Consider the following 19,877-nt stretch of genomic DNA (forward strand, 5'->3'; position numbering starts at 1 on the left):
TGATATATGGATGTATTCTTAACATAGTTTTCGTTTCTACTATAGATTTGAATGGCTGCTTTTGGTCAATAATCTTTAGAATATCTTATTTTTGGGTTCAAGAGAAGAAAGAAACTTTTATAAGTTTTAAAAGTAAATTGTGAGGTAATTTATTTATTGGGTGAGCTGTCCCTTTAATACGCTAGATTTTAATATTTCTCAATATAATGATAGCAAGGAATTGTGGCAAAATAAAAACGGACGTCAGATCCTTTATTTATAAGGAGTCATTTATTAAAAACGTTCAGCTTAGGTTTACAAAAAGAAAGTTTGAATTATAAAATGCAAGAGCAGACACACAAGGCAATTACAAGGACTTTAAAGTAGCTAACATTCACTGTGGGATGTCTGGATTGTTTTATACAAAAACAATAAATTACATTACATTACGGATTTTATTTGTACACTAAAACTCTTTAGTCGACTTCCTCCATTCTCGAAGTGTCGTCGTCTCCCTCCAGAACGGGCATATCTTCTTCAGCGGGTTGAGAGATTTCCTCGACCACAGAGTCATCGTCATCGATGCCTACAGAAAAACACATTAAATATAATTAAATCTTTCTGTTTCGAGGGATTCGAACTCGGGACGCCCTGACATGCTACTACACAATATGTCGGCGTGTAACCTATGGCTGTAACAGCCTGAAGGCAAGCAGTCTGGGCTTATGCATCCAGAGCGCGCTATTACTTACAGCCAATCAAACAGTTTGGTGTTTCGTTATAATTGGTCAGAGCTTTCAACGCCCCTTTTTCAACACAGAGCCCACCTTACTGCTTTAATCAATTCACAAATCGTACAAAAGAAAATCAAAAACAAATGTATATACTGCTGTCTTTTTGACTGGGTGGGAAAGACAGACATTTGGGTTGGTTGAGCCCACCCCTGCCCATGCCTAGAGCCGGCCCTGCTATGAATACTTTTTAAAATATCATAATTTTTTTACTGTAATTTGTCAAAAAATTCATTTATAAAAAGTGAAATAATGAATTACTTAAGAAATCCCCCATCCAAAAGGCCCATTTTTATATAAAACTATTAATATTAATAGTAATTATTCTTCATTATTAAGTATTAATAATATTTATAATAATAATAATTATTATGAATAATTAATAATTAAGTATTCTTCTCATAGTTAGGCCCCCCAATACATGCAATACACAAATCCAACTGTGACTATATTATATAATAAAGTTCTCTAGCTTCTGTAGCCATCAGACTTACCAAGTCCGAGTTTGATCATCCTGTAGATGCGGTTTGCATGAGTCTGTGGGTCGTCCAGTGTGAAGCCTGAGGATAAGAGCGCCGTCTCGAACAGCAGGATCACCAGATCCTTCACCGCCTTGTCGTTTTTGTCGGCTTCCGCTTTCTCTCTGAGGGTCTCCACAATGGGGTGTGCTGGGTTGATTTCCAGGTGCTTTTTAGCGGTCATGTAGCCCATGGTAGAGTTATCCCTCAGAGCCTGAGACTTCATGATCCTCTCCATGTTCGCCGTCCAACCGTATGTGCTGGTGACGATACAGCAGGGCGAAGACACCAGACGGTTGGAGACTGTGACCTATTCAGACACAAATTATATGCATGAGCAAGTAATAGTAATACACTGTGCATTTTGCCTCATTCGTGCCACCCAGTGGATTTTCACCTCTATTTGGGCATTTGCTTTGAGTCATTAGCTCGCATGATTTTTTAGTTGTTAAAGATTAAATGGTCGGAGACTGTGACCTGTTCAGAATCAAATTATATGCATGATCAAATAGTAGTAATACACCCTCTGGAAATTCTGCGTGGAGTACTACTATTTTTTCACATACTCATTGACTTTGTGTGTAATCTACTAGTTCAAATTCGTAATTTTGTTTACGAAAATTAGCATCTCGTCACTCGCTCTCGATTACTCAAAGGATGTTTTTTGCTTCAATTTGTGAATTGTGAAAGTTAATTTTCTTCTCGAACTGAATATGTGGATCTTATGCAGAAGACTTGATTGAAACCGAAACTAAAACACTATAACAAATCATTCTCAAACTTTCAGTTTTAAATTTTCAGCCAAGTGCACCAAGAACTTTCACTTTTGGCCCAGAATTTCAATTTTGGTGCATCTCTAGTACTATAGAGCAGGGGTTCCCAAACTTTACAGCCTGCGACCCCCAATATGACGATGCCAGTGACTCGCGACCCTCAATATCCTGGTTATGAATACAGAAAGCTTGCATGCAATGTCACACACACACCAATACACCCAGGTATATTATTCGTTTAATGTCAGTGCGGTAAATGGGCCAGAAACTTTAACCAGGAGTTATAAAATCAATCTGCTGCATCTGACGCTATTGCTGTGTCTTTAATATAATGTAATTACCACTGGGGTCGCAATCCAATAGAACTAGTAACTATAAGCTACTATAGTAACTGTATAGTATTTATAAACGACTATTTTTTTCTCTTCAGTAGGTTATGGATAAAATATGGTCATTCTTATATGCTTTAATAATAATAAATCGATTTTTTTAAATCACCAGGCGACCCTCCTTCATTGTCCTGCGACCCCTCGAGGGGTCCCGACCCCCACTTTGAGAACCCCTGCTATAGAGTATTCAGTTCAAAATGTTTGTCTTGCATGCTAACAGCTAATACCTTCTCAATCTTTTTGTCGAGGATATCCTTCATGATCTTGCACAAGTTCTCATATTTGGCCTTCAGCTCATCCTGCTTCTTCTTCTCCTCTTCATCCTCGGGCAGCTCCAGGCCTTCTTTAGTGACCGACACCAGATTCTTGCCATCATATTCCTTCAGCTGCTGAACACAGTATTCATCGATGGGCTCGATCATGTAGATCACCTCCAGACCAGCTTTACGGAGGCGCTCCACAAACGCTGAGTTCGCCACCTGATCTTTGGTCTCACCTTTAGGGAAGAACATTAATTTAAGGGTTGTAAGAAAATGGCTAGTAATTTCACATTAACTATTAGCAGCTTTAGGCTTTCAGCAGTGACATTTGCATTACACTGAACTAAACTTCAACTGTGAAAACTGGACGAAAGCAGTTTCAATTTACAAGAACTTCATCCGTGTTAATCTGCTTTGATACAATCTACATTGTAAAAGCACTATAGAAATAAAGATTAATTGAACAGTGTTAACTAACTTTGGTTAACTGACTGAAAAGTAAAGCATTTCAGTCTTGAATTGCTTATTTAAATAAATGTAACTAAAAGTAAGTACTTCTTAAAGTACATTTTAAAGAAACTTGTTACTTGTAATAAATGAGAAAACTAAGTAAAGACATTACTTTTTTGAAAAAGTAACCTGTTACTTTATTAGTTACTTGAAAAAGTAACCTGATTACATAAATTGCAATAACTGTAATAAATGAAAAAACTAAGTAACTAGCGACACATTTTGAAACACATATTTTTTGGCAGTTAAAAAGTAATCCGTTACGTTCTTACTTTCTTTCTAACTTGCATTAGTTGTAATAAATGTAAAATCGAAGTAACTGCCGGTCCTTTTTTTAAAAGTAACTCAAGATATTTTTTTAACTTAAAAAGTAATTTCTTAATTAAGTAGTTACATGAAAAAGTAATCTGATTACCTTACTCACATTACTTGTAATAAATGAAAAAACAAAGTAACCTGCGATACATTTTGGAAAAGCATTTTCAAAAAAATTTTTTTTGGAGGTTAGAAAGTAATGTTACTTTACTAGTTACTTATTTAAACTAAGTTTGTTACTTTGTAATAAATAAGAAAACGAAGTAATGGCATAACTTTTTGTAAAGGTAATCCTTTAATTTATTAGTTACTTGAAAAAGTAATCTGATTACTTAACTTGTATTTCCCCTAATGAATAAGAAAACGAAGTAACTGGCGGTACATTTTCGAAAAAGTAACTCAGATATATTCTTAGAATTTAAAAAGTAATCTGTTATTTTCCTAGATACTTTAAAATTAATCTGATTACATAACTTGTGTTATTTATAATAAATGTAAAATCAAAGAAACTGCCGTTTCTTTGTTAAAAAGTAATCTGCATGAAAAAGTAGTTACATGAAAAAGTAATCTGATTACTCATATTACGTACAATACATGAGAAAAACTAAGTAACTCAGATATATTCTTAAAAGTTCAAAAGTAATCTTGTTACTTTACTTGTTATTTGAAAATGTAATCTGACTGCATAAATTACATTACCCGTATTGAATGAGAAAACTATTTAACTAGCGACACATTTTGGAAAAAGTAACACATATTTTTTTGGAAGTTAAAAAGTAATCTGTTACTTTAATAGTTACTTGAAAAGTAATCTAATTACATAAATTGTGCAATAAATAAGAAAGTGATTGGGCAATTTTTAACATTTTGGAGAAAGTAACTTACATATTTTCTTGGAGGTTAGAAAGTAATGTTACTTTAGTAGTTACTAATTCAAAAAGTAACTTAAGTGTGATACTTTTTAAAGAAACTTGTTACTTGTAAGAAATGAGAAAACTAAGTAACGGCATAACTTTTTGTAAATGTAATCTGGTACTTTATTAGTTACTTGAATAAGTAATCTGATTACATAACTTGTATTACCCATAATAAATGAGAAAACTAACTGGTGGAAAATTCAGGAAGATTCAAGTAACTCACTATTATTATTATAATATTTTACTAGTTACTTGAAACGTAATCTGATTACTTAACTTGTGTCACATATTTTCTTTTAACTTCAAGTAATTTGTTACATCAGTAGTTACATGAAAAAGTAGTCTGATTACTTAACTCACATTACTTAAAATGAAATGAAAAGTATCTAGCGATACATTTTGGAAAAACTCTGAATTTTCTTGGAAGTTAAAAAGTAATCTGTTACTTCACTAGGTACTTGAAAAAATTATCTGATTGCATAACTTGCATTATTTGTAATAAAAGTGAAGTTGAAGTAACTTCCAGTTCTTTTTTTAAAAAGTAACTCAGATATTTTCTTTTAAGATTAAAAGTAATCAGATTACAATGTCAAGTAACTAGTAAAGTAAGGGATTACTTTTTACCTTAAAAGAAAACTTCTTCCAAAATGTTGTTTCGCAAGTTACTCATTAGTTTTCCCATTTATTAAGGGTAATCCAACTTATGTAATCAGATTACTTTTTCAAGTAAATGATTACATAACTCTCATTACTTATAATCCATAACTCAAAACACTGAATCGCTACTAACCGGTGATGTAGTAGATGTGCTTCTGTGTGTCCTTCATGCGAGACACATAGTCTTTAAGTGACACCATCTCATCTCCTGAAGCTGAAGTGTAGTAGCGCAAAAGATCAGAAAGTTTCTTGCGATTCTGAGAGTCCTCATGGATGCCAAGCTAAAAGAGGAAGAAACATGTTATTTTGGGCATTTTCTATATTTCTGTGTTTGTTAGTTACTTGAGTAGCACATTCACCTTGATGTTTTTGGAGAACTGCTCGTAGTATTTCTTGTAGTTGTCTTTATCCTCTGCCAGTTCGGTGAAGAGATCGAGACACTTCTTGACCAGGTTTTTGCGGATCACCTTCAGGATTTTACTCTGTTGAAGCATTTCTCTGGAGATGTTCAGAGGCAGATCCTCAGAGTCCACCACACCCTTAATAAAGTCTGGAAGGAATGTTGATTTTGTGAATGTTATATTGTGTATTATTACTTTGGAATAAGTAAGAAATAATTGAGAACAAACAATTGAATTGTTAGAAATGATACAATGGTCTGTTCAAATACTTGTTTCTGATTGGCTGGAAAGTGTGCAATATTATTTTTAATGCACACAGGTAGTTCCAGTCAGTTTTGATCACAGTTACCAAAAAATAAATGTGCTTTCACCAAACATGGATGCTTAGTTTCTTCTGCATCATGCATTTAATATCCTTTAAGAATGGCAATTATGCCTTATATAATCCACACCTGAAGTAGCGCATTATTGTCTAATAACTGAACAGACTAGAGCAGGTGTGGGCAAACTTGATCCTGGAGGGCCGGTGTCCTGCATAGTTTAGCTCCAACCCTATTCAAACAGACCTCCCTATAGAGTTCAAGTGATCTTGAAGACACTAATTAGTTTATTCAGGTGTGTTTGACTAGTGTTGGAACAAAACTCTGCAGGGACACCGGCCCTCGAGGATCAAGTTTGCCCATCCCTGGACTAGAGTCAAGGAAAGTTTAACTCAGCATTTATACTATTGGTTGACATTGATATACAGTTGTCAACATTTGAAGTGGTTCAAAACCTTTGAAAGTTGTCTTTAAACTTCTGAACAATCCGTTTTATTGCTTTATAAATAACATGTTTGATCCACTTTAAATGTTGACTACTGAACAAATGTATTAATGCTTGAAATAAGAAAGAAAAAATTCATGATGAACTGAGATGTGCATTATTTTCATATAATTCAGTGGTCCTGCGTGCATTATTCTGCTTAAAGTCTGGTCTCCACAGCTGCTCCGATGTTAAAAAGGTTATATTTGAGAGTTTATTTGTCAGATTTTTGTCCTCAAACATCTCCTGTGTGCAGCATTAGTTTCTTCCACTTGTCCTCCAAAGCCTTCTGATGTGTTTTTCAACTGTGAAATTACTCAAATAATTCAGTGTAGTGATATGTAATGCGCTCAAAACCTGTTGGAACTACTTTAGCTGTGCAATTATCTGAAAATAACGACACACCTCGCAATATTCATCAGCCAATCAGAATCAAATCCTTCAGATGTATAAATAATAATAAAGACACTTACTGAGATATTCTGGAATGAGTTCCTCGCAATTGTCCATGATGAAAACCCTGCGCACGTATAACTTAATGTTGTTTCTCTTCTTCTTGTTCTCAAAAAGGTCAAAAGCAGCTCTTCTGGGTACAAAAAGTAGAGCGCGAAACTCCAGTTGGCCCTCAACTGAGAAATGCTGCAACAAGAAGGAGATTAATGGTTTATTTAGTTAGCCTAGACTGAAATAATGTGATCCTAGAGCACAAAACCAATCATAACGTGTCAAGTTTTGGAAATGCAGCAGGTTTATACATCATCTGAAAGGAGATATTTGGCTGAGATACAACAATCTGAGGGTTAAAAATCCCCTTTATAATTGAACAAAAGGTCTTTATTCATGCACTGTAGGAAATTTACAAAAAATCTTGATGGAATATTATCTTTCTCATAAAAAGACTATCAATTTTGACCCTATGTTTTAGCTAAAGTCCAAATCAATGTGTTCATTTATTTATATTTCGTTTGTTTGTTTATTTTAAATGATGTATTGACTGTTTTATGGTCTTACACTGCAATAAATGCTTTTAATACTAAATACTGAGAGCTTTTGTCTAATAAGACTTCAAATCAAGAGGCATTTTCTAGACAAGCAAAGCATATTCCCTTGTTTTAAGGTAAACCTCACAAAATTTTTACTTCTTATTTCAGACAATAAGCTAAAATTATTTGCTTGTCTAGCAAATGCTTCTTGATTTAGGACTTTATAGACATTATGATGGAAAAACTAGATGAGAAAGGTATTTGTTTGCTGTGTATGGTGTTTGCTGTGTACCGCCAACCCAGGCACTGCAAATGCAACATCGCTTTTTGGCTAATTCTGTCATGTTTTTAAATCATTAATGTGCCTCAGTAAATAAAATAAATATCTAACAGAATCTTTAACCAACCTTGACAGCCAAGTGATCCTCCCAGTCATTGCTTAAACTCTTGTAAAACTCGCCGTACTCCTCATTGGTGATGTCATCGGGGTTACGGGTCCAGATCGGCTTGGTCTTATTCAGCTCCTGGGCATCAATGTACTTTTCCTTCACCTTCTTCTTCCTCTTATTCTTGCCATCCTTAGAGTCTTCATCTTCATCAGCTCCCAGATCTTCAATTTTGGGTTTGTCTTTGTCTTCGCCTGCTGCAACCTCCTCCTCCTCCTGTTTCTCGCCTTCCTCAAGATCCACCTCTTTTTCTCTCTGTTTCTCAATCTGAAAGATATTTTGGGGAGTTTTATGTTGTGCAATGCGGACTTTAGCAGGTTTGCGGTTGACGCACCAATTTAGAGCCACTTACGTAAAGCGTAATTGGGTAACCGATGAACTGAGAGTGCTTCTTCACCACTTCCTTAATGCGCTTTTCCTCCACATATTCAGACTGATCCTCTTTAAGGTGGAGAATGACTTTGGTACCACGTCCAATTGATTCACCTGTTATTGCAAACATCAGACATGACTAGTTAAGCATTTATAGCATATTGGTTTAATGTTATTAGTTTAGCATATTGTTTTAGTTAAGAGTTTAATTATTATTATTATAATTACGCCGTAAAATGAATTGGCCAGCCAAACCGTAAGATCTAGAGACTTTAAACTAAGTCACATGGTTAGTAAATACAAAATGCTACTCAAATAAGATGACTCGTTTAATCTGGCAAACAGGGGGCGCTATAGTACTTTGAAAAAAACAAATGTGCTCATAACTCTTACACCGTTTGTTCTAGACTTTAAAACTTGAGATATTTGGAAGTTCTTGATTTGTTATTAGATATTTATAGACGTTTCCAAATTTACATAGAGATATGTAGTACACAGAGCGTTCTACGTTGTAAAAACACCCAAACATAAGAATCTGGAAAGGGTAGAAAGCAAAATAAGCCATAGATGAATAAATAAATAAACGAATAAATACGAAAATTACATTAAAGACTCAAAGACATCATGCAATCAAAACAATACCAGATAATACTGGTTTTCAGTTGCCATTTCAAGTGTGCATTTAATTCTTAGTCCAAACTGTGGCACCTAGTCTACACTGAAAGAAATGACTTTTTGGTGTGGTTAAAATCTAATAAATTTACTCTCGTAATTTTTGAATTGTAATATTAAGTGTCAAGGATGACTAGAATTTTCTAAGTACATATTTAATATTTACACATTGACTTCATGTAATAAATAAAACGAGTGGAAATAGTAAAATATTGCTATTTAATTACTTGTAATATTTAAATATTTTCTAATCATCTCAAACCTAGTAATATTGAGTACGTTTTAATAATGTAGAAGTCGCAATGGATAGTTCCCAGCATGCTTTGCAAGAGATTGGATTAAAAGAAAAGTATTTTGAAAATAAAAGCAATCTTAGGTGTTTAAATTTAAGAGAAAGACTTATTAGAGTTTGATCATCATTAGTTTGTAGATTAGGAAGAGTTTTGAGTATGTCTTTTAGTTTTGCGGTTACCACCTTACAGAAGAGCAGCACTCATGCTTTGGGTCTCGGCATTTTTATTATCAGCATTAATGTTTGACGCTTCGCTCAGAAAAGCTGTGCTAACAGTAGCGCTGACATCAGTAAGCATTTATAAAGTAAATTTGCTCTTGCTAAATAAATTTGCTTGAAATAAAGTGGCATAACACATTTCAAGTGGAAATGTGTGTCTTAATTTAACCAAGTTGCACCAAATGTACTAATTTGTAACTAATAAGGTTTGTTTATATTGATAAAAGCAATGTTCCTTCTGCTAAAACAAGAAAATGACTTTACTTGGTTCATTTAAATAAATAAAGACTCAAAGTAAAGATAATTGATTAACTTTTACTTAATGTTTAACCTAACACTCCTAAATAAATTAAGTACATTTTACATGATCTAGACAAGTTAATTGTACCTGATAAAAGATTGTAAAATTTAATTAAAATTTAGGACTTAAGTAAATCTTAAGAATTATTTTTTTTAGTGTACTCTTTAAATTTGACTTTTTGGAAGTACTTGATTTTATCAATAAATTAAATGTAATACGTTTATTTACACATTACTTTAACCAAGTAAAAATATACTTGAATATATTTAATTTAAGGTTTTTTTTGAGTATGGATTCATTTGTATAGTATGAAAACCTCTGAGGGCTCTTATGATTTAAGAAATGTCTTAATATATATATATGAGTATAATGCAGCTAATATCTAAACATTTCTTAAATCAAGAATTATTTTCTAGACAAACAATAAATACTGTCTTGTTTTAAGAAATAATGAGTCAAAATTAAGTGATTAATTAACAAGCAACATAATTAATTTTTTGTCCTTTGACATGCAATAATCTGCCAATGGGGTAAGCAGAACAATTGTGTGTCAAAAAAACAATTATTTTGCTTATTTTAAGGGAAAAACTTACTTCATTTGGACTCGTTATTTCTTAAAACAAGACAATATGTGTTGTTTTATCCACTTGATGGGGATCTTTCATTTTTAGGTGAACTATCCCTTTAAATTTAAGCATTTATTTCGGGTACAAATTTATTTGTTCAGCATGTAAACCTTTTGAGAGCTCTTACCGAAGTCTGGCTTGACAGTGAACGATCCGCCAGCTGCAGATTCCCAAATGTACTGCTCATCATCGTTGTGTTTGGTGATGACCGTCACTTTCTCAGCCACCAGATACGCAGAATAAAAGCCCACACCGAACTGACCGATCATAGAAATGTCCGCTCCGGCCTGCAGAGCCTCCATGAAGGCCTTTGTGCCAGATTTAGCGATGGTGCCCAGATTGTTGATCAGGTCAGCTTTGGTCATGCCAATGCCGGTGTCGATGATGGTCAGCGTGCGCTCTTTCTGGTCTGGGATCAGTTCAATCTTCAGGTCCTTGCATGAATCCAGTTTGCTCGGATCTGTCAAGCTCTCATATCTGATCTTGTCCAATGCCTGTTTTAAAGACACGTAAGAAAACATAAAAAAATAGCATAAACACCCCACTGCAAAGAAATGCTTTCCTTACTTGGAGTTCAAGAGTTCACACTTAGATAATGCTCAACTATAATGTAGAATATCTACTGTAATGCTCTACTTAGAACTAAAAGTGTCTTCTTACACACTGAAGTAAACTTAATAAGCATATTATTCTGATAAACGTACATCAGAGGAGTTGGAGATGAGCTCTCGGAGGAAGATCTCCTTGTTGGAGTAGAAGGTGTTGATGATCAGAGACATGAGCTGAGCGATCTCAGCCTGAAACGCAAACGTCTCCACCTCCTCCTCCATCACGGGCTGGGCCGACTTCTCAGGCATCTAAAATCAATGGAAACAGAGATGAAATATAAACAATAATATTTAAACAGTGACGGAGAAAACAGTTGCATTCGGATTCTGAAATACGGTGCACTTTTATAGGTGGAATGTAGATATTCACTGTCAAAAATATCTGTAAATCAGCCGTTTTCTGTATTTTGTGATTGATGTTTTTATTTTTCACAGTTTATTTCTGCTTTTGAATTGCATTATGGGATCTTGATCTTTCCTCATACAATTTTTAACCTTGAAAAGTTGTAAAAAGTGGCTTTTCTGAGCATTTGTATTAGTTTAAAGTGACATATAGTCTGGGTCAGTGTTGCATATTCTGCTACAAAAATCTTGTAATTAAATGCCAGTACATTTTCTGTTATTTTACAGAGCTGTTTCTCTAGAAAAAAAAAACTGAAAGGAGTCATTTTGTTAAGCTGTAGAGTTGAATTTTCAGCATCAAAAGTGGACAGAGCAGAGATCATTTTTGGGTGTACTGTCCCTTTAAAAAGTTCAATCATACGCATTGAGCTGACCTACTATAGATCTTAATGCCTAATTTTCCCCTGGGCATACTTCAAAATATCTTATTTTGTGTTCAATAGAAGAAAGAAATTCAGTTTACAATCAGTTAAATGTGAGTTAATGCTGAGTAAATGTTCATTTTTGGGTGTACTGTGCCTTTAAGAGGCTCAATCTTAATCATTGAGTAACAGCTGATTTACTATAGAAGTTAATGACAGATTTTTTTCCACAGCATTCTTCACAATATCTTCTTTTGTGTTCAACAGTAGAAAGACATTCAGTTTACAATGATTTACATGTGAGTAAATGGTGAATACATGTTCATTTTTGGGTGTACTGTGCCTTTAAGAGGCTCAATCTTAAGCATTGAGCAACAGCTGATTTACTATAAAAGTTAATGCCTGATTTCCCCCCAGCATTCTTCAAACATCTTATCTTGTGTACAACAGAAGGAAGAAATTCAGTTTACAATCATTTAGGCTCGAGTAAATGTTCATTTGTGGGTGTACTGTGCCTTTAAGAGGTTCAATCTTAAGCCTAGAGCAAAATCTGATTTTCTATGGAAGTTAATGCCTGATTTTTTTCCAGCAATCTTCAAAATATCTTATCTCGTGTTCAACAGACAGAAGAAATTCAGTTTACAATCAGTTAAATGTGAGTTAATGCTGAGTAAATGTTCAGTTTTGGGTGTACTGTCCCTTTAAGAGGTTCAATCTTAGTCATTGAGTAACAGTTGATTTACTATAGAAGTTCCACAGAATTCTTCAGAATATCTTCTTTTGTGTTCAACAGTAGAAAGACATTCAGTTTACAATGATTTACATGTGGGTAAATGGTGAATAAATGTCCATCTGTGGGTGTACTGTGCCTTTAAGAGGTCACAGCATTGAGCAACAGCTGATCTGAGCACATGCTCAGCACCTGTCACATGTACCAAATGGCCTAACGGTGTGAAAACGACTGCTTTTTAACCCATATTTGGTGCTTTTACTCATGCAATTTGACCCATTCTCATTTTTAGGCTAGTTTTGTTTTGGGTTGCTCAGCTTAAATAAAACAGCTGCCATTGCTAGACATGAGCTCTTAAAGGGACAGTACACCCAATAATGAACATTAACTTGTAGTTTAAATTATAAATTGTGTTTATTTTAAGATGTTAAACACAAAAGAAGATATTTTGAGGAATGTTGGAATCTGGTAGCATAAGGATTCTGAAATACGGTTATAGTTGGGATGTAGATGTGCATCGTGTTGTTGGTGGCTTGCTCAGCTCTAATGAAACAGCTGCCATTATTAGACATGTGCTCTTAAAGGGACAGTACACTAAAAATTAACATTTGCTCAACCATTTGAGTTTATTTTTACTGTTGTTTTTTACACAAAAGTAGACATTGTGAAGAATGTTGGATTTTGACCACCACTGTAGGAAAGAAAATAGATGTTTTTCCACCAGGGTTTTTCAGTATATCGTCTTTTGTGTTTAATAAAAACTGAAGTGAATGAAGAGTAAGTACATTTCTTTGGTGAACTAATACTTTAACTATGTGCAACTCTTTTAAATGGACTACAATTAGCATAGATATCATCACAAGCATGAGAGAAATGTTTAGAACTTTCTTAAATTCACTCATTAAATGTTTTTTTCTGTATAATTTGAGCATTTATTTAATCAAGTGTCTGATTTCAAAGAGGATTTCATCTGAGATTTTTAAATATACATACATATATATATATACATACATACATATATATATATATATATATATATATATATATATATATATATATATATATATATATATATATATATATATATATATATATATATATATTGTGGCCTGAAATGACACAATTTTCAGATATTTGCTATAATTCTTTTGTTTTACTGTAAAAATATACAAAAATCTAGTAAACAATAGGACTCATAAAACCTTGTAGGACTGAAAATATTATTTTGGCACAGTTATACAATAATAAATAACTAAATTAATGAAGAATAACCTAATAAAATGTAATATTGTATGTTATTGTAAAAACGTTGGTCAATTGCTATAAAATATTGATTATTATAATTTAAAGAACTCAGAATGTGCCAAAAATACAATGAAAAGCTTACAGAATATCTTGCATTTTTCATTGAGTAGCTTTTTTGTTTCTATAATAATTGTTAAATACAAAATATTAAAGGATTTGATCCACTTTAAATGTTGATTACTATAATATAATACACGTAAATTATAATAAACTTTTAAAAAATCCAATAATAACCTTTTCAACTTGCCATCTAAAATAATAAATCAAACATTTTTGTTAAATTGAGTTTTCAACAGGGGTTGCAGCAAAAATTTAATTTTTCTGTTTGATAAATGCAAATATATTTATAAAATGTTATCAATAATATATATATATATATATATATATATATATATATATATATATATATATATATATATATATATATATATATATATATATGGCTAAAACCCTTTAAATGACTTGACTGTTGAATAAATGCAAGATCTAAAACTCTTATTTATTTATTTTAATAATTTTTTGTATGATAATTGCTATCATATTTAACATAATATGATTTAATTTGTGTGGTAATTTCTCGTGTGTGATCTTCAGCTGTTTTGTCTTTGGTACTGACTAATCTTATGTGTCTGCACACATATATTACTGTAAAGCATCCTGTGGAGGTTCATTATTAGAATATTGATATAATTGCATTAAAACCATTCACAACTGAAACTCTTAAACTCTTAAGTGTCTTTAGTAAATACAGCAGTATATATGTGTAACTCTTACCATGCTGTCTGCTTTTATTCTAGCCAAAATAAAACAAATAAGACTTTCTGCAGAAGAAATAATATTATAGGAAATACTGTGAAAAATTCCTGAATCTGTTCAACATCACTTACAACATATATTTAAAAATAACTGTGCATATAACATGACTAAAACCATTCAAATGCCTTCAGAGTTGAATGAATGTCATGTATAAAGCTCTTAAGAGGGATATAACAGCATATCTCTCTTACCTTGCTGTGTGGTCGTCTCGAGTGCAGAAAGTCTTTGCAGTGGTTTTGTGTTTGGAGGTGTTGTACTCCAGTCTTCTCGTCGCGGGTCTGCCGTTATCTGCTGCGTCCTCGCCTTATATTAAGACCAGAGCTTCTCGAACCCTCCATCCAGAAACTTCCAGACGAAACGCCTGCTGAAGTACAGGGCTCCAGCATGTCCATGTTGGGACAGCGGTCGCAGAAGGGCCTGTCAATCAAAGACAGAAGGTTCCGGAGCCACATGGAGCCGTCGACGAGGACATGTGACTTTCTGACAGCAGAATACCGATAGCTGATTGGGTGCGTCACTAAAATCACAATAAAGACAAAGAGAGAGAGAATTTTGAGTTAATGGTGATTTCAGCTTTTTTGGCTGTGTCATGGCTAGGGATGCAACGATTATAGATTTTGGTTGTGCGATTATAGTCTGAGGAATAATTACGATTATTATACATTCATTAATTTCAAACCACTACTAGTTAAGAAAAATCACATGAAAACAGCTTATATTTTAAAGTGTTGTTTATTGCTGCTCAGTAACCAAATAATACAAAACTTTGGACTTAAAAACAAGTGAAAAAAGTTTTGCCATTTAAACATAAGTAATAGTTTTACGCTGAAAATAAATGTCAATAAATAAATATATATTTTTTTAAATAAATAATTTAAATTTAAATAAATAAATTTAATAGAAACACAAATTAATTAATTTTAAATAAAGTAAATAAAATAAATTGAAAATAAATAATAATAAAATTTTAATAAATTAATATACATTAAGAAATTTAAATTAATTAATTAATTAAATATAAATAAATTAAAAATATATAAAAATAATAAATAAAATTTAAATAAATAAAATTAAAAATAAGTAAATAAATGAATAAATAAGTTGTATTTGTCTAACAAAAATCTAAGTGTCAATAAATAGATAAAAATAAAATTTAAATAAATAAATAAAGTTTAAATAAATACATTTAAAATAAATGAAAATAACTAAATTAAATGTAAATAAATAAATTAAAAATATATAAATGAAAAAAATAAATTAATTTTTAAAATAAATTAATTAATACTTTTTTTAAAATAAATTAAAATGATAAATGAATAAAATTAAAATAAATAAAATTTAAAATAATAAATAAATGAATAAATAAGTAGTATTTGTCTCATAAAAAATCTCATTTAAATAAATTAATTAAAAATAAATGAAAATAAATAAATTAAATTAAAATAATTAATTAAAAATAAACAAATGAAATAAAAAAATGAATTTAAAATAAATTAATAAATGAAATTTACAGTTATTTTTTAAATAAATTAAAATAATAAATAAATTAAACTAAAATAAAGAAAATAAAAATCAATCAATGAATCAATAAATAAATAAATAGTATTTGTTTGATGTAAATCTAAATGTCAGTAAATAAATAAAAATTAAAAATAAATAAATAAAACTTAAATAAATACTTTTATAATAAATACAAATTCATTTTAATAAAATTTTTTATTTTAATGAATGAATTAATTAATTTTAAATAAATAAAATAAATTACAATGAATAATAATAAAAGTATAATAAATGAAATAAATTTTAATAAATAAACTTAATTAATTAATTATATGTAAATAAATAAAAAATATATGAAAATAAATTAATAACATTTAAATAAATAATTAAAAAATAAATTAATAAAATAAAACAAATGAATTTAAAATAAATTAATAAATTAATTTAAAATTATTAAAAATAAATAAATAAATAAATAAAATCAAAATAAATAAAATTAAAAATCAATAAATAAATGAATATATAAATATTATTTGTGTAATGTAAATCTAAGTTACATAATAGCTAAGTATTTCCCTTTTACAGTGAAGAAATGTATTCAAAGGCTGCTGAACCTTTTAATCAACTATATAACAAAACTGTTTGGTAATTTTTATTTTGTTTTGTTTTTTTCTCAGTGTAGGGCGCTCGCGGCATTCTTTCAACTAGTAGGTGCGTCTAGAAAGCCCTAGTCTGTCGCTCCATATATGCAAGCCATGCGCCTCCATTGGAAGCAACAAACTTGCACATGCAAAATAGCTTCAGCTTTAGTCAATAGCTTCAGCCATAGTTAATCCAGTGTGCAAGATGTACAAGCTCCGAACTTCAAACTAGCACTCAGTTGGCATTACTTTGTAAAGATGCAGCAGTTTTGTTCCATGCAGAAACACGGTGTTGAGAAGCCGTCACAATTAATTAACCGTGTTGAATTAAAGCACGGTTAATAGTGAAATCTGTTAATCGTTGCATCCCTAGTCATGGCATGGATCAAGTTTTACCACATTTTATAAATACCTCTTTTCTATAGTTATAAAAATATTCTAACAATTAAATAATTACATAATACAGAAGGTAAAATACATAAATAATATATAAGATAAAAATCTAAAACAGTTGTTTAAGGTTTACTTTTGATAAAGATTGCACAATTTTAAAAGGATTCACATTTACAAATAATTCATTTGAAGTCTGTCCAGTTAAAAACTGTTGTCTGATAACATTAAAAATAGGGCATCCCACAAGAACATCAGTTTGGTTTCAGCTGCAATATTGGCTTTTTGTTGGTTCTTCTCCTTTAAGTACATGTTCATGTGTAAGTCTTGCGTGTTAAATCTTATATTTAAATATATGTATATAGGATTTCATATATGTCGAATCTCATAAATAAATGCTCATGTGCGAGTCATGTGTGTGGCGTCTTTTATCTCATCGTGTCTTGAGTTAAAAAAATAAATGAGATTTTCTTCCTATTTCTGGCTGAATTTTCTTTTGCGAGCACTGATCCCGTTCTGTTTGCCATTTGTTTAGAATATCGCCTTTTATTAGTGGCTTCAGATCTGAAGGTGGGATTTTGCACTCCTTTATCTTTCCTGTAAGGGCTGTTTTAGCGGCTTTGTCGGCTTGTTCACAATAAAGACGTAAAGCAGGTGTAAAACCAGCTGTGAGATAAAGTCTGGATATACAGTGAAACGATGATGATCCCACAAAGCCCTCCGGCTGTTTTAAGATGGAAGATAATTAGTCAAATATTATATACAGTTAAAGCTAAGATTATTCGCCCTCCTCAAATATTTGTTGTTTAAAATGATGTTGAACAGATTCAGGAATTTTTTATAGTATTTCTCGAATATTTTTTCTTCTGGAAAAAGTCTTTGTTTTATTTCGGCTAGAATAGAAGCAGTTTTTTATTTGTTTAAAGGTCCATTTTAAGGTCACAGCAAGAAGTTCGAGCTAGTAGGCGTGGAGTTTGCATGTTCTCCCTGTATTGGCGTGGATTTCCTCCGGGTGCTCCGGTTTCCACCACAGTCCAAACACATGCGCTATAGGGGAATTGGGTAGGCTAAATTGGCCATAGTGTATGTGTGTGAATGAGAGTGTATGAGTGTTCCCCAGTGATGGGTTGCAGCTAGAAGGGCATCCGCTGCTTAAACCATGTGCTGGATAAGTTGGTGGTTCATTGCACTGTGGCAACCACTTATTAATAAAGGAACTAAGCCAAAAAAGAAAATGAATGAATGAATGTTGCGGACGAGCCCCCAATTAATGTTACGATCACGGCCACAACATCAAATGAGGGATAACACAAACAGATCGGTCTCGGAGTTTTATTAACAGATCACCCAAAAGTAAACTAAGTGTGGGGAGAAAACGCAATTAACTAGGGCTGAACACAAAATGGAGCACAACTCCACGTCTGGACGGACGCTCAAATCCCCGTCACTGGAGTGTTGCCAACTATTTTCATTAAAAAGTAGTTAAAGTCTGTCCGAAAAGAAGCTAAATGTTGGCAGATTATGTAGCGCACTAATTTGCATATCAGTGACATCATCACGTAGTATCTGACAAGCTTAAGCCTGTCATTAGGGCTGGGTCGATAGACGATGCCATCGTCCATCGCCGATGAGTAGACAACACGATGCTGAGCCGGCATCGCCGACCCTCCACCCCGCTAACGTCGCAAACCCGCTCACGAAAATCACACACTCAGGCCCCGTTTACACTAATACGACTTAATTTTAAAATAGCATTTTAGAACGAAAATGATCCACATCTATATCGTGTTTTACCTAGCGTTTCTGAACAGCCCTCCGTCTGCTGAAAGCGCACATCACGTGACTACACACACACTGTCATGTGCTCATCTGAGCTCCAGAGAGCAGTGCGCGCCGGACAGTTGATCAAGGATGAATCGCTGGATCGTGTCTCACTTGTTAAATGTGATATTTAATTCATCTCGTCTCTAACAACTCTTTTGTCTTTTGTATCTATCAGGCAACGTGTCACAGCGTCAGTACTAGGGATGCCACGGTTTTCAATATAATATTGAACCGTTCGTTATGACCTCCACAGTTCAGTACGCGCTTGTGAATTTCGGTTTTCTCAGTTTTGCGTTTAAATAATTTATGTGTGTTTCATATCTCCCCGAATTGACTGTGTGAGCCTGTAAATCCATGAGCTGAGATGAGGAAACTCCTCCCCGTGAGTAAATACCCAATCACTGTGCTCTAAAGTTAGGGGGCGCTTGACCATCACTCCACACTTTAACATGGCGAGCGGCGGTGAAGTGAGGCAACAGTACGAGAAAGCGTCGGCGTCTTCAAATCTGCGGTGTGAGGACATTTGGGTTTTGCCGGTGAGTATAATGCCAATAAAAGAAAAAACGGTGAACCAAAAATAAGTGTGTGCAGCATTGATTTACACGTATAACCATGACTGCACATCTGCAGCGCATCACCCAGCAACATCACTGTCTGAAGCAGGACACCAGAGAAGCTAATACAGTCCTCCAAACAGCAACAATCCCTCACTGAACCTTCCAGCAAACAAACCCAACTGGCTCCGAGAGACACATTAAATAACAAAGGCAGTGCGGGTGATTACTGCTGAAGATTTGCAGCTGTTTTCGCTGATTGGAGATGTGGGCTTCTGTCATCTTATAAAAGCACTCGATCCGCATTACAGACTACATTCTGTACATCTCGCATTTTCCATCAGCGAGATAATGAAGATGGTTTATTTATGTTTACTGAAGTACAAATATTTTTATTTGAAATGGCCAATTGATCTTTAATAACTTCACATGTGTGTTTATTTACAAAGTGCAGGATTTCATGTGTTCACAGTTTATAAATGGGCTCCCAGCAGCTGACAGAGTTCACTGTTAATGTTTT

The 19,877-nt window shown here is 32.9% G+C and overlaps 1 protein-coding gene and 1 long non-coding RNA gene across 3 annotated transcripts in view; both read right to left on the minus strand.

Moving 5' to 3' along the window:
- LOC147839513 (uncharacterized) overlaps positions 1-19,877 on the minus strand; it is a 243,096-nt gene that overhangs the window by 89,138 nt on the left and 134,081 nt on the right. The gene's annotated exons all lie outside the window — the stretch shown is intronic.
- Positions 252-14,731, minus strand: hsp90aa1.1 (heat shock protein 90, alpha (cytosolic), class A member 1, tandem duplicate 1). Of its 2 annotated transcripts, none has more exons than XR_015517441.1 (11): positions 14,640-14,728; positions 10,930-11,082; positions 10,353-10,719; positions 8,096-8,229; positions 7,705-8,010; positions 6,202-6,953; positions 5,469-5,998; positions 5,243-5,390; positions 2,678-2,946; positions 1,265-1,598; positions 252-565 (listed from the first exon to the last, which is right to left on the minus strand). XR_015517441.1 is itself a non-coding variant. In NM_131328.2 (11 exon segments), coding segments are annotated over 10 exon segments (2,178 nt in total). In that variant the 5' UTR covers positions 14,640-14,731; the 3' UTR covers positions 252-455.

This window comes from Danio rerio, chromosome 20 (genome assembly GCF_052040795.2).
Source record: "Danio rerio strain M-AB ecotype USA chromosome 20, GRCz13ab, whole genome shotgun sequence".
Lineage (NCBI taxonomy): Eukaryota > Metazoa > Chordata > Actinopteri > Cypriniformes > Danionidae > Danio > Danio rerio.